We start from the raw sequence: 13359 nt of genomic DNA on the forward strand, positions 1-13359 counted from the left end.
TCTCTGTCGTCTCTCCTGTGCCTTCACGCTCCGCCTGGTATCTCCATTGGTCTCTGTCTTCTTGCCCATTTCCCTAACTCTGAGCAACTTGCCTCCTCTCCCTTCAAGTTCAGGAGAACACTGGCACCTTCCCCCAAAGCCATTCCAAAGCAGACCCCTCAGGGTGGAGTCCCACTCCTGAGAAGCCCACTTTCTTATTTCCCAGACCCAAATGAGGCTGACCCACCAGGGCACAGCCCTATGGGGTGGTTTGTGCCCCACCAGGCTGTCTGGCACCTTGGCAGCCCCTTCCTCAAGCCACCCCCACTGTCCCTGCTGTCCCAGCCTGCCCTGTTGTTGCAGCTTCCTTCTGGGGCATTCTTGGAGATTCCAGAGCCCAGAAGCACCCAGGGTTCTGATTGTGATGCAAGAAGAGATTGTGATGCAAGAAGAGATCAGGAGTCTGGGCTGCAGGCCGGTGGTGGGAGGGTGCCCTGGGCCCCAAGCAAACACTGGAAACCTCACTTTCACCGCACCGCCCGAGTAGGAGGCAGTGCTAGCACAGTGAGGTCAGAGCACCTCAGCCGCAAGTTGAGGAGGCAGCCTGTTTGGGGTACCAGTGCAGTCCAAGTGGACCTTCTAGGGATTTCGGAGGGAGGGAAGTGGGAGTGGGGAACCTCAACCTTTTCAGAAGGAGATAGATCCACTTATTTCAGGGTGAAGGAATTATAAGAGGAATACATATCCTTTGTGAAGACTTAAAAATTACTGAAAGGCATAAAGAATTTGTCAACTATAATTCTACAACCCAGACACCTCCACTTTACCATATTGTATACGTATTTGTTTTCTGAATTTTTTTTTTTACTTAATGCAATGGTGAGCCTTTCCCCATACCATTTAAAACTCCTGACAAACATAATTTGAGTGGCTGTGTAATAGTTGGAGCCCTGGTGGTGTAGTGGTTAAGAGCTCGGCTGCTAACCAAAAGGTCAGCAGTTCACATCCACCAGCCGCTCCTTGGAAACCCTATGGGGCAGTTCTCCTCTGTCCTACAGGGTCGCTATGAGTTGGAACCGACTCGACAGCACTTAATAACAACAACATGTAATACTTATGTATATATCATAATTTACCCAGCCATTCCCATCATGTTGGATATTTGGATTATTTTCAGTTTTGTGACTAAGGAGTGAAAGGCTGACTTATGCAAACCATCCCTAACTCCCCACCAGGGCGGAAAGAATGGAGCTCTCTTAACACCTGGCACTTAAAACAGAAAAAGGGGCATTGATAGTGGGCAGACAGCGTAACACAAGCTCTCCTGCCCGCCGTGGTCCATGGCCTGGCGTGTTGCTAGGAATGAATGTGCTGGCACTGCTGGTGACAGAGGTGACCTACTTGGGCCCTGTTTTGTCTGGGCCCAGCCCTTAGGTCACCTGCTTGCCCACCAAGAGGCCTTGGGCAGCCTGCTTGGACCTCTAGGACCTCAGCTGTCCTCTCCTGAGGGACTCCGCCCTAACCATCAGTGAGCACCTTCACCAGCCCAGGGAGATGTAGCCTCCAAGGCCGAGTACTGCCCACAGACTGTGGTTTGGCTCACTTGTGCTTTACTTGTGGGGCAGGTTGGGAGCTGGGGTGGGCACACCTGTCTCTGAAAACAGTCTTGCCAGAAGCCACTCAAAGTAGAAAATTCTGGGGGCCGGGCAAGGGCAGATCTGGGTTTTGTAGGGCCTAAAATTTATACAATTTTGGGATCCTTTTTAAGAAAAAGACAAAATTAGAAATACTACAGTAGATACAGGGCCTTGGAAGGGGCCTGTGCAAGTGATGGGTCCTGAGGCTTCAGTTTCCTGAGTCTCCCGCTGGGCTGCACCTGGAGTGGCCCAGGATGGTGTGGGGGTAGCCCCTGTTGGCATTTGCTCCCCAGAGTTTGCTGAAGAGCCCTGGTCTGGCTGGGTCCTGCAGTGGGAGAGGGTGCTGAAGGCTGTTAGGACCAGGCCAGGTTTCTCTCACCTGGCGTCTCCAGGTGTGGCCTGATGCGTGAACACAGGGAAGGGCAAGGGTCACAGGGTCAGAGGTGCCTCGAGAAGCCATGCTAGGCATTCCAGGTATGGAGAGAGAGGCTTGGGTGTGGGCTGAAACTGAGAATAAGGCCCACCGTGACCCTGGCTTTGTCTGGCAGGTAGAAAGCCTGAAGGAGAAGCTCATTAGCCAGGCCCAGGAAGTGAGCCGTCTTCGATCAGAGCTGGTGAGCCTCACCAATGCCATCCCCAGTGGCTGGGTGGGAAGCGGGCGCTGGCAGACCCTTCCAGATGCGGTGCCACCCCATCTCTCCCGAGCCCTCGCCTCCAACCAAGCCATGCTTCGTTCTCTGGCCACGGAGACCGCCGGCTTGTCTCAAAAACACACCCAGAATATTTGTCATCACCCAGAGTGCCCTCAGAGGTCATGTGACTCGAAAGGGAGGGGGTTAAAATTCCCGTTTGCTGATGTAAAATAGGAGTGTGAACTCTTGTGTATAAATATGACTTTTCCTTGTTACTTTCACACTCAGGAAAATAGAATGGGGGGGTGCAGGAGAGAGAGCAGTTCCTGCTCTACTGCTCTTCTCGCTCGTTCTCCTCTGTCTGTATTTCTCTCGTGAGCTCCTTCTCCTTCTCCCACTCTCCTTTTTCTTTCTTTCTCTCCGTCTCTCTCTCTTTTCTACCTCTCCTCTCCCCCTTGCCCTCTCTCTGCCTCCCTCGGCCTCTCTCCCCCTGCCCTGTCCTTGCCACATGTCCGCTCTTGGTTCTGGCTCTCTGCAGGGAGGCACCGACTTGGAGAAGCACCGGGACCTGCTGATGGTGGAGAATGAGCGACTGAGGCAGGAGATGCGGTGCTGCGAGGCGGAGCTGCAGGAACTGCGGGCGAAGCCGGGGGCGCCCTGCCCAGGCTGCGAGCACAGGCAGGTGAGTGAGCTGGGCACAGCCCCACCCTCACCCAGGGGGCTTGCCGTCCCCCAGTTCCTAACAGTGACCCTACCTGCCTGTCTGTCTGTCTGCCTGCCTCGCACTCCTCCCGACACCTGCAGGAGAGTGCCCAGCTCCGCGATAAGCTGTCTCAGCTGCAGCTGGAGGTGGCGGAGAACAAAGGCATGCTGTCCGAGCTGAACCTGGAGGTGCAGCAGAAGACAGACCGGCTGGCCGAGGTGGAGCTGCGGCTCAAGGACTGCCTGGCTGAGAAGGCACAAGAGGAGGAGCGGCTCAGCCGGCGCCTGCGTGATAGCCACGAGACCATCGCCAGCCTGCGGGCCCAGTCGCCACCCGTCAAGGTGAGCCGCGGGCCGGGCTGCCAGCGTGCAGCACCCTGTGCGAGCCTGAGCCTGGCCTCAGCACTCTTGGCCCTGTACCAGGGCAGGGATGGCCGCTAGGAGGGCTGGTCTTGGTGAAGACAGAAATGTGAGTGATGCTGCACTCAGTCTTGCCCTTTCTTACTGTCCAGGGCCAGGCACACAGTGGGTACCCGACGACCGATGCTTGAGGTGCCCACTACGTGCCAGGCACAGGTGCAGTACATCCCCCAGATTCTGCCCTTGGCTTTACCCTTCTTGCCTCTTCTGTGCCCAGGCTGGGGCCAGGGCCAGGCTCATAATGAGCGCTCATTAAGGTGACAAGATGCCGGGAGGCCCTTGCGTATTCTGGAAGGCTGTGACCTCGAGGCTCCTCTCGTTTTTTCTGTAGGCCCTTAGCGGGGCGTTCTTTAGGGTCCCCCCTCTGACCAGTTGCATCTCTAGGCCTTGGGGCAAGGTCCAGTTGTTCACACAGCTCTGTGCCCTGTGTCTCCCTTTCGTGAAGTACATCATCAAGACAGTGGAGGTGGAGTCGTCTAAGACCAAGCAGGCCCTCAGTGAGTCCCAGGCCCGAAACCAGCACCTGCAGGAGCAGGTGGCCATGCAGAGGCAGGTGCTGAAGGAGATGGAGCAGCAGCTACAGAGCTCACATCAGCTGACGGCCCAGCTCCGGGCACAGGTGCTCAGGCTGCCTGTGTGAGCATGCGTGTGCGTGTCTGTGTGCGTGTGTGCGTGTCTGTGTGAGAGGGCACACAACGTGCAGGGCCGGAAAGCCAGAGGTGGCCTGCAGAACGCTGCAGCGGTTAAGTCCTTGGGGATCAGCAGACCTAGGTTCAGTCCCTCCTCCTCCTACTGGCCATGGGGTCAGGGGCTGGTTTCGTCTAAGTCTCCGTTTCCTTATCTGCACCATGAGTCTGATCACAAAGCCCGTGCCTTGGGGACTTGGGGACATAAGCCACAAGAGGCTCTTCCCACAGGGCTTGGCACGCAGGGTGCACTCAATAAGTACTTCTACTGCTCTTGTCATTGTCACAAATGCTCTCCCCTGCTCTCTGGGGGCCCATGGCTTCAGCACCATATGTACCGGGGGCAAGACTGGCGCCGGGATGATGCAGGGAAGTAGTAACTGCACGGAGCTGACAGCCCTGTGGGGAGAAATGTCCGTTCAGCCTCTGTGCTGTGTCCATGTTCATGCATGGGTGAGGGCTGGGGCCTCTCTCCCAGTGCTCCCCGCCCATGGCACTGGCCTTCCCTTGGCCCTGGCCACCAGATCGCCATGTATGAGTCAGAGCTGGAGCGGGCACATGGGCAGATGCTGGAGGAGATGCAGTCCCTGGAGGAGGACAAGAACCGGGCCATCGAGGAGGCCTTCGCCAGGGCCCAGGTGGAGATGAAGGCCGTGCACGAGAACCTGGCAGGTGAGCTGGCAGCCACTGTGCCCTGCCCCACCCCACCCAGGCCCCCCTTGACCCTGGCCCGCTCCACGTCGCAGCCCCTACCCCGTCCACCGCACACACCTCATGTCCCTAGGCGTCCGGACCAACCTGCTGACGTTGCAGCCGGCGCTGCGGACTCTCACCAACGACTACAACGGTCTCAAGCGGCAGGTGCGCGGCTTCCCCCTGCTGCTGCAGGAGGCCCTCAAGAGCGTCAAGGCCGAGGTGAGCGCAGGGTGGGTGGGACTGGGGAGCCCTTGGCAGACACAGCATCCACCCAGGGCACCCTTCCAAAGTCCAGACAAAGCTCCCCAGACAACTCCCCACCCCTGCTTCATGCCCTGGTTTTCAAATTTGAACAACGTAGAGTGAGTTGGTGGGGGCAAGTATATGGGTGTTTGTCTTATCTACTATTTTTGAAACCAAACAAAGGAGCCCTGGTGGTACAGTGGTTAAGCGCTTGGCTGCTAACCGAAAGGTTGGCAGTTTGAACCCACCTGCTGCTCCGAGAGAGAAAGATGTGGCAGTCTGCTTCCATAAAGATTACAGCCTTGGAAGGCCTATGGGGCAGTTCTGCTCTGTCCTGTAGGGTCGCATGAGTCGGGATCGACTCGATGGCAACTGGTAAAGCAAGCATGTCACATACATCTTTATATCCCTAACATGTTGCGCTTATTCTTCCATTTCAAACGTGGCTCGTGTAGTCTCACATCTATATTAGGCTTGATTTACATTTTTAACGCTGTACAAGTGTGAGAGTCTCTTAAATGCCTCCTACATACTAAGCCTTTTATAGCCATCGGCTCCTCGAACAGCAGCTCTTCGGGGTAGAGACTGATACATTTTGGCATTAGAAAAATAGTTTTTCTCCCTTAGAAAAATAATGTCAGTAATACCCGGACATGGTGAAAAATTCGAACACTCGGAAGGGCATCAGAAGAAAAGGAAAGGCCTCCCTTGCCACCGAATCCCACCCCTCAAAGTGGCCGGTCCCTCCCCGCAGGGGCATTCTGAGTGTGTCTAATCCTATTGATGTAGGTGTTCATGTGTATACAGTTCTCATTTACCCAACAGAAGAGAACATACTTGCTTCTTTTTCACCCTCTATGAAATTTAACTTGGAGACCAGCTCCTACACATCCACCAGTTAGATGATGTTATCCCATTTTACAGGTGAGAAAATTGAGGCTCAAAGAGATTGAGCCAGTTGCCGCAGGTCCCCCGCCTACTCGGGTAGAGCTGGAATTTGGGCCCAGGAGAATTATGTTGTAGTTAAGTGCTAAGTGCTATGGAATGAGGGTTGAGTCCTGGCTCTTCGCTATTAGCAAGGTGAGCTTGAGCTATTGGCTTAGCTTCTTGGACTCAGTTTCTTTATCAGCCAGATGGGCATGGTACCAGGACCTATTCAGAGAGGTTATTGGGAAAACCCGATGTGTGGCAGCATATGTCAAGTACTCAGTGCCCCCGGCAGGAGGCAGCCAGCACCTTGCAGGACAGGCGGCGAAGTAAGCAAGGCTGGTGGAGCTTGCCCCCTGACCGCGGTGCCACCCCCGCCAGATCGGCCAGGCCATCGAGGAGGTCAACAGCAACAACCAGGAGCTGCTGCGCAAGTATCGCCGGGAGCTGCAGCTGCGCAAGAAGTGCCACAATGAGCTCGTGCGGCTGAAAGGTGCTTATCAGGCAGGCTGCGGGGGAGATGCCCAGCACTGGGGTCCTTGAGCCTAGCTCAGGAGTGATCCCGCCATACCCCTGGCCCCCAGCCCCACTCCTTGGAACTGTGCCCTGTCAACGAGGTGCCATTATAATCTCCTGTTTGTAGATAAGAGCTCTGGTGGCATAGTGGTTAAGAGCTCAGGCTGCTAACCAAAAGGTTGGCAGTTTGAATCCACCAGCAGCTCCTTGGAAACCCTATGGGGGTTGCTATGAGTCTGAATTGACTCCACAGCAGTGGGTTTGGTTTTTTAGTTTTTATTTGTAGATAAGGAAACTGAGGCACAGGAAAACCAGGGAACTTCATCAAACTCACGTCGCTAGTAAATGATCCAGCTTGGATTTGGACTTAGATCTGTCCAACTCCAAAACCCCTGCCCCAGTGCCCATGACAGGCTGCCCCCCACCCCCTGGACTCTGGGTGGCCACAGGGTGGGAGTATTGAAGCACTGGGTGATGGGTGGCTGGAATGACACTTGTCCCAACCTAGGGCCTGTAAGCTTGAGACTCCACCCATTCATTGCACAAAGGTCTAGGGAGCACCTGCTCTGTGCCAGGTGCTGTTCCAGGCACTGAGGATTTGGCTGTGAATCCCACAGATGCCATCCCTTCCCTCAGGACACTCACTTCAGCTGGGGAACAGATAGTAATTGTTAAATCACCTAGAGAACCCTAACACTGCCCCTGTTACTAGGGCTGGGGAGGGGCTTCGAGAGACCCTGGGAAGAGGGCCTCCCGGAGGTGAAGCTAGAGCTGAGACCTAGACTATGTGTTGGAGTGGATGGGTGAGGAGGGAAGGGATGGGTGAGGAGGGATGCTGGGGTCATGTCAGCTATGGTGAGTCGTTTTCATTTCAAGAGCACTGGGATCCCACCAAAGGGCTTGAAGCAAGGGGCTGGTGTAGTCAGATCCAAATTCCCCTGTGGCCTCCCTGTTGCCTGCACCTGTTACCTGCCTGCCAGTCCACTTGCTCTCTGGTCCTGTTTGCCCATCTGATTCCCAAGCCCTAGCCTGGCATTCATGGTGCCCTTTGAGAATGATAGAATATGTCCCATTGCCCATTTGAGCCCAAGCCCCTCACTCGCAGATGAGGAAACTGAAGTCTAGAGAGATAAAGAGTGTCCATTTTGGCATCCTACCCGGACTGGGTGCAGTGCCTGAACCCCACAATTGACCTTTCCTCCCTGTCCCCGACGTAAAGCTCCCACCTCAGCTGATCTTCTTAGGAAGAAAACATACTGATAAGTCAATTCATGCTGTAGTGTGAGTGACTTTATTGGCCACCTTGCCCTAGGAGGCCTTGCTTAGAAGGCAGAGGGCTCCTGAGCCACTTGTCTGCTCAGGACACCAATGGATACCAGAGTGGAGACAGCCTAGTCTTGACCCAGCCTGAGCACATCTCTCCTCCCCCAACCAATCCAGGGAACATCCGGGTGATTGCCCGTGTCCGGCCACTCACCAAAGAGGATGGAGAAGGGCCTGAGGCGACCAATGCTGTGACCTTTGATCCTGACGATGACTCTATCATCCACCTGCTGCACAAGGGAAAGCCTGTATCCTTCGAGCTGGACAAGGTCTTCTCCCCGAGGGCCTCACAGCAGGATGTGAGTGCAGCCCTGGGGGGTGCCGCAGGGGAAACTGACAGAGCAGTGGAGACAGGAAAAGACAGACTCACAGGGAGAGGGAGAGATAGGGGTGGACAGAAAGAAGTGTGTCTTAGTTATCTAGTGCTGCTATAGCAGAAATACCACAAGCAGATGGCTTTAACAAATAAATTTATTCTCTCACAGTTTAGGAGGCTAGAAGTCTTTATTCAGGGCACCAGATCTAGGGGAAGGCTTTCTCCCTATGTTGGCTCTGGGGAAGGCCCTTGTCTCCTTTCAACATCTGTGGGCCCAGTGTTCCTTGGAAATCTCCATGTGTCTTGGCATCAGTCTTCCCACTGGGTCTAGGAGGTTCTCAGTGCAGGGACCCCGGGTCCAAAGGATGTGCTCTGCTCCTGGCTCTTCTTTCTTGGTAGTAGTCTGTTCGCTTCTCTTTCCTTTTATCTCTTGTAACATAAAAGGTGTTGCAGGCCATACCCTAAGGAAACTCCCCTTACATGGGATCAGGGCTGTGATCTGAGTAAGGATGTTGCATCCCAACCTAATCCTCTTTAACATAGCCTAATTTGCCTCATTAACCACAGGCAGAGATTAGGATATACAACACATAGAACAAAATGGAGGACAACCACACAATACTGGGAATCATGGCCTAGCCAAGTTGACACATATTTTTGGGGGACACAATTCAATCCATGACAAAGCACAAGAGTGGGGGAGACGGGATTGAGAAGTGAGAAGCATGAAGCCAAGTTCCCTCCTTCTTCCCTCTAGAGGAGAGAAGGTGGGAAACGGGCAGATTAACCAGTAAAAATGTACTGGCTTGCATTGAGCAAGGTATGTATGGGCTTAGTTGTATTTGCCTGATAATCTGTGGTGAGCAATTTCACATGGGTTTCACCACATCTTTGACGTGGTGGCGGACAGGTGAGATTGTGCACTGCAGATTGGTGGGAAGGCACAATTGGGCCCGTACTACTTTGCTTAGTGGGTAATCCTGGTGGGAAACTAAGATCGACTTTAGAAACTTCTTTTAGAAAGGAGAGAACCATCCGTAATGATGCCCACCCTCGCGGCTCCTCCCACCCCTCGCGGCTCCTCCCACCCCGCGGGAAGGGTAGGGAAGATCCTAAGGAGTTCCCCACCACCCGCTGTCAGCGCTGAGCCCTTGGACCTGTGAGAACCATGTGTGTGGTCTCAGCATCTGCTCTTCTCTCGTCTTTGCCCAGGGCCAACCTGCTGAGCCCATGATGCCTGTGCCCTCCTGCCCCTGTGCCTGGCTCTACTTCTGCTCCATCCTCTGTGTCCTCTGTGGACGGGTGGGCGGTCTGGCTAGACAACGATTGGGGGGGGACTAACGTCGTTTTGCTGCCCCCTCTTTGAGAGCGGGAGAAGCAGGGTGGGCTCCTACGCACCAGTGCGGGCAGCCCCTTCCTCAGGTGTTCATTGGGTGGTAAGCACTGTCCTGTCTTCCCTTCAGTCTTTCGGCAACCAGATTGCCCGTCGATGTCTAATGTAAATGACGTATAGTCAGGAATTCCACAGCAGAGAGCCGCTTGACCGCAACAGCAGGTGGTGCATTATTGCTGGAGGAGAGAGTGGTCAGGGGGAGGCGGCTGGACTCGGAGCTGGTGGGGGCCCTGGTCCGGCAGCCCTGGCAGCCCCTCACTCTCCATCCCACGTGCCCTCTTCAGGTGTTCCAGGAGGTGCAGGCCCTGATCACCTCCTGCATTGATGGCTTCAATGTCTGCATCTTCGCCTATGGGCAGACAGGTGCCGGGAAGACGTACACGATGGAGGTGAGTGCTGCCCAGTGGGTGCCCAGTCCCCAGTCCTCGGCTCTGCTGCCCATGGGGCGGGGTTTCAGGGCCAGGTACACATCTGGCACTCGGTAGCTTTTGCCTGCAGGCTCTGCCAGGCACTTCACCCGCATGCTCCCCTGAAAGTCTCTAGCAGTCCTGGCATAGCGGTGCTATTTTAAAGATGGGAAAACTGAGGCCCAGGAGGTGAAGTTGCTGGCGTCTGGTGGAGGGTGTCTGGGGTGGAGGGAGTGGACTGGCAAGTAGGTGGAAGCTTCCAGCAGGGGGGCTCTCTGGGAGAGGTGGCCAGGGGATGCTGGGGGTGACAGAGGCCACGTGAGCATTGGCACCATCCACCTCACACGTTGGGGAGAGGCCCCGGGCTCACTGGGCCTTTCCTTCCGCCTCCAGGGGAGCCCAGAGAACCCAGGCATCAACCAGCGGGCCCTGCAGCTACTCTTCTCTGAGGTGCAGGAGAAAGCATCTGACTGGGAGTACACCATCACGGTCAGCGTGGCAGAGATTTACAACGAGGTCCTCAGGTGGGAGGCCGGAGGATCCCCCCTCCCCACCCCCGGTGTACATGCCCTCAGGGGCAGCTTTACAGTCCTTGGGGGTGGGGGGGTGGCACGATGTGGGATGGGAAGTGGGGTCTCCCTGAAGGCAGTCCAGGGGTCCAAATGAGGCTGAGGGCCCAGGAAGGGGCTTGGCTGTATGTCCTAACTCACCCAGGTGGGTCAGGTGGTCCTAGACCCCCTCCCTCCAACTAGCAGGCAGGTGGGAGGAGGGGCTCTCTGAGCCTGCCGGGGCCACCCACACCTGGCACTCGTTTTTCCCTGGAAGCGTCCTCAGTCTTCCTGGGGTCTGAACCTTGTGCCTGCCCCCCCAGATGATGATGAGTGAGAGAAGGCACCACCCACAGGACCTTTGGGGAAGTCAGGGCTCCACCTCTTCAGCCGACTGAGCTAGGGGAAGGGGCTGGAGGGGTAGAGAGGGGCTTACCCCAGTGGTCAAGGAAGGCTTCTTTAAGGAGGTATGATGGTTTGGGGAAGCATTCCAGGCTCAGGGCGGGGAGGGGGGTGGGTAGTGCAAGCAGAGGCCTGGAGGAGGGACTGAACGAGGCCAGGGACTGGGAGGAGGGAGTGACTGCTGGCCTGCCCCTGCAGGGACCTGCTGGGGAAGGAGCCACAGGAGAAGCTGGAGATCCGGTTGTGCCCAAACGGCAGTGGGCAGCTCTATGTGCCGGGGCTGACCGAGTTCCAGGTGCAGAGCTTGGATGACATCAACAAGGTGCGGGGCTGGGAGGCTGCAGGGGCTGTGGGGGGTGAGGGGGGTGGGGATGCTGGGGAACACCCCCACCCCCACAGCAGAGCTGCTCTGGAGTCAGTCAGGTACTGTGCGTGACCTGGGCATGTCCCCTGCTGCCTGAGTCTGTTTCCTCATCTGTAAAATGGGGAGGGTAATGCTACCCCTCACAGAGGTGCCCAGGATGGGGTAATTCCAAAGACCCCACTCCAAGCCCTGTGCCCCTGCCACTCCCCAGGTGTTTGAGTTTGGCCACACCAACCGCACAACGGAGTTCACCAACCTGAACGAGCACAGCTCGCGCTCCCACGCCCTGCTCATCGTGACCGTGCGCGGCATGGACTGCAGCACGGGCCTGCGCACCACGGGTGAGGGCCGGCATGGGGCAGCCTGGCCTGGAGACCCCCACGGCACCCCCCTGACCAGGGCAGCCTTGACCTGCCCAGTGCCCTTCCACAGGGAAGCTGAACCTGGTGGACCTGGCTGGCTCGGAGCGCGTGGGCAAGTCAGGGGCAGAGGGCAGCCGCCTGCGGGAGGCACAGCACATCAACAAGTCGCTGTCGGCCCTGGGAGATGTCATTGCTGCCCTGCGTTCTCGCCAGGGCCACGTGCCCTTCCGCAACTCCAAGCTCACCTACCTGCTGCAGGACTCACTCAGTGGCGACAGCAAGACCCTCATGGTGGTGCAGGTAGGGGCCTCAGGTGGGCTGGGCTGGGTGGCCCTCAGGGTTCTGGGGCACGGGTACACCAGGTTGTGTAGGGAAGGGGCCCCAAAGCCAGTGACACCCCTAAACCCCCTGCAACACACTTGGCCACATGCACCCCATAGACTTCACATATTGCACAAGTCCCCTCCGCTCGGCCTTTGACCCTGCTCTTTCTGCCACCTCCATTGCCCTCCACTCCTTCTCCCGCTCAGTCTTCTCCAGGATGCCTTCTAGAGTCTCCAGCTGTGAGCTGTGACCACGCCACCCTCTCGAGTCCTGTGTGGACAGTGGCCAGACTGGGTGGGGAGTGAGCTCTTGTGTGTTCCCCCCAACTCCAACAGGTGTCCCCCGTGGAGAAGAACACCAGCGAGACGCTCTATTCCCTCAAGTTTGCTGAGAGGGTACGCTCTGTGGAGCTGGGCCCCGTGTCCCGCCGGGCAGAACTCGTGTCCTGGTCGAGCCAGGAGCATCTGGAGGTACAGCCATTGCCACAGGCCTGTCTCAGGCCACAGTGGGTTAGAGGCTTCCCGGTCATGAGCAGGAAGGGGTGGGGAACTGAGCCTGGAGTGAGAGTGAAGGGGAAGATGCCACAAAGGAGTGGAGGTAGAATTTGAACCCAAGCCCAGTAGCCTGTTTAGTCCAAGTGTTTCTTCTTGGCCTCCAGGGTCCTTGCAGGGGTCATCAGCTAGTTTGGGGAGCGCGGCCTGGCACACACAGGCGGTGCTCTGTAACTACTTTACTTCTGTATATGCATTATCTCATTTAATTCTTGCAAGAATTTGGTAAGGCAGGTATACTTATGTGCATTTTGCAGATGAGGAACTTGAGGTTCAGGAGGCTGGGGAAGTAGGGTACGGCAGAGGGGGACAGAAGGGAGGAGCAGGGCTCCCAGCCCACCTGCCCTTCCCTGCCACAGTGGGAACCTGCTTGCCAGACGCCACAGACCTCAGCACGAGCTCACTCAGCCCCCGGCTCCGGGACCTCTAGCCGCCCTGGCTCCATCCGAAGGAAGCTGCAGCCCTCAGGTGAGCCTTTTGGGAGTGGACCGTTGCAGGGGAGCCTCCTCGATGGGACGGCGGGCTTTTTCTTTTCTTTTTTTAAGTTTATAAAACTTCTCCAGAGTCTTTCCCAGCCTCCCCAGCCCCTGGGAAGTAGTCAGGGCAGACAGTACTGTGTCCACTTTACAGATGAGAAGTCTGAGGCCAGACTGGGGAGTTCATGCAGTTCACTCCCTCCAAAGCTGGCCTGGCATGCCCTATCCTGTCCCTCAGCTCCCTGGTGGGTGGAAAGAGCAGGGGTCATGCCCATTTCTCAGATGAGGAGTGAGGCTTGGCCACAGGGCTCAAGTCCAGGGCTCCAGGCCCCTGCTTGACCCCACTTGGGTAAGGGCAGCAGGGTCCTGTGGGATCCTGGCTGAGGCCAGCCCACAGTGAGATGCCTGTCGCTTTGATTTCAGCCTGACGGCTGGGGCTGCAGTGTCCAGGTGAG

The 13359-nt window shown here is 56.5% G+C and overlaps 1 protein-coding gene across 4 annotated transcripts in view; it reads left to right on the forward strand.

Moving 5' to 3' along the window:
- The window catches only part of KIFC3 (kinesin family member C3), a 35591-nt gene extending 22240 nt beyond the window's left edge, over positions 1 to 13351 (forward strand). For 3 of the 4 annotated variants that reach the window (XM_004371544.1, XM_004371546.1, XM_004371545.3), the window contains exons 4-19: positions 2165 to 2230; positions 2787 to 2930; positions 3053 to 3292; positions 3816 to 3989; positions 4581 to 4728; positions 4841 to 4971; positions 6304 to 6415; positions 7879 to 8060; positions 9755 to 9859; positions 10271 to 10401; positions 11026 to 11149; positions 11403 to 11532; positions 11624 to 11853; positions 12213 to 12347; positions 12788 to 12896; positions 13328 to 13351. In XM_004371544.1, coding sequence (XP_004371601.1) covers positions 2165 to 2230; positions 2787 to 2930; positions 3053 to 3292; positions 3816 to 3989; positions 4581 to 4728; positions 4841 to 4971; positions 6304 to 6415; positions 7879 to 8060; positions 9755 to 9859; positions 10271 to 10401; positions 11026 to 11149; positions 11403 to 11532; positions 11624 to 11853; positions 12213 to 12347; positions 12788 to 12896; positions 13328 to 13332 — 2166 coding nt within the window. In that variant the 3' untranslated portion in view covers positions 13333 to 13351. Of the gene's footprint in view, positions 1 to 2164; positions 2231 to 2786; positions 2931 to 3052; positions 3293 to 3815; positions 3990 to 4580; positions 4729 to 4840; positions 4972 to 6303; positions 6416 to 7878; positions 8061 to 9754; positions 9860 to 10270; positions 10402 to 11025; positions 11150 to 11402; positions 11533 to 11623; positions 11854 to 12212; positions 12348 to 12787; positions 12897 to 13327 lie in introns of those variants that run through there. The other variant, XM_023726762.1, reaches the window with a different exon arrangement.
- Positions 13352 to 13359: the final 8 nt, after the last annotated feature.

Source organism: Trichechus manatus, unplaced genomic scaffold (assembly GCF_000243295.1).
Source record: "Trichechus manatus latirostris isolate Lorelei unplaced genomic scaffold, TriManLat1.0 scaffold00014, whole genome shotgun sequence".
In the NCBI taxonomy this organism is placed as follows: Eukaryota; Metazoa; Chordata; class Mammalia; order Sirenia; family Trichechidae; genus Trichechus; species Trichechus manatus.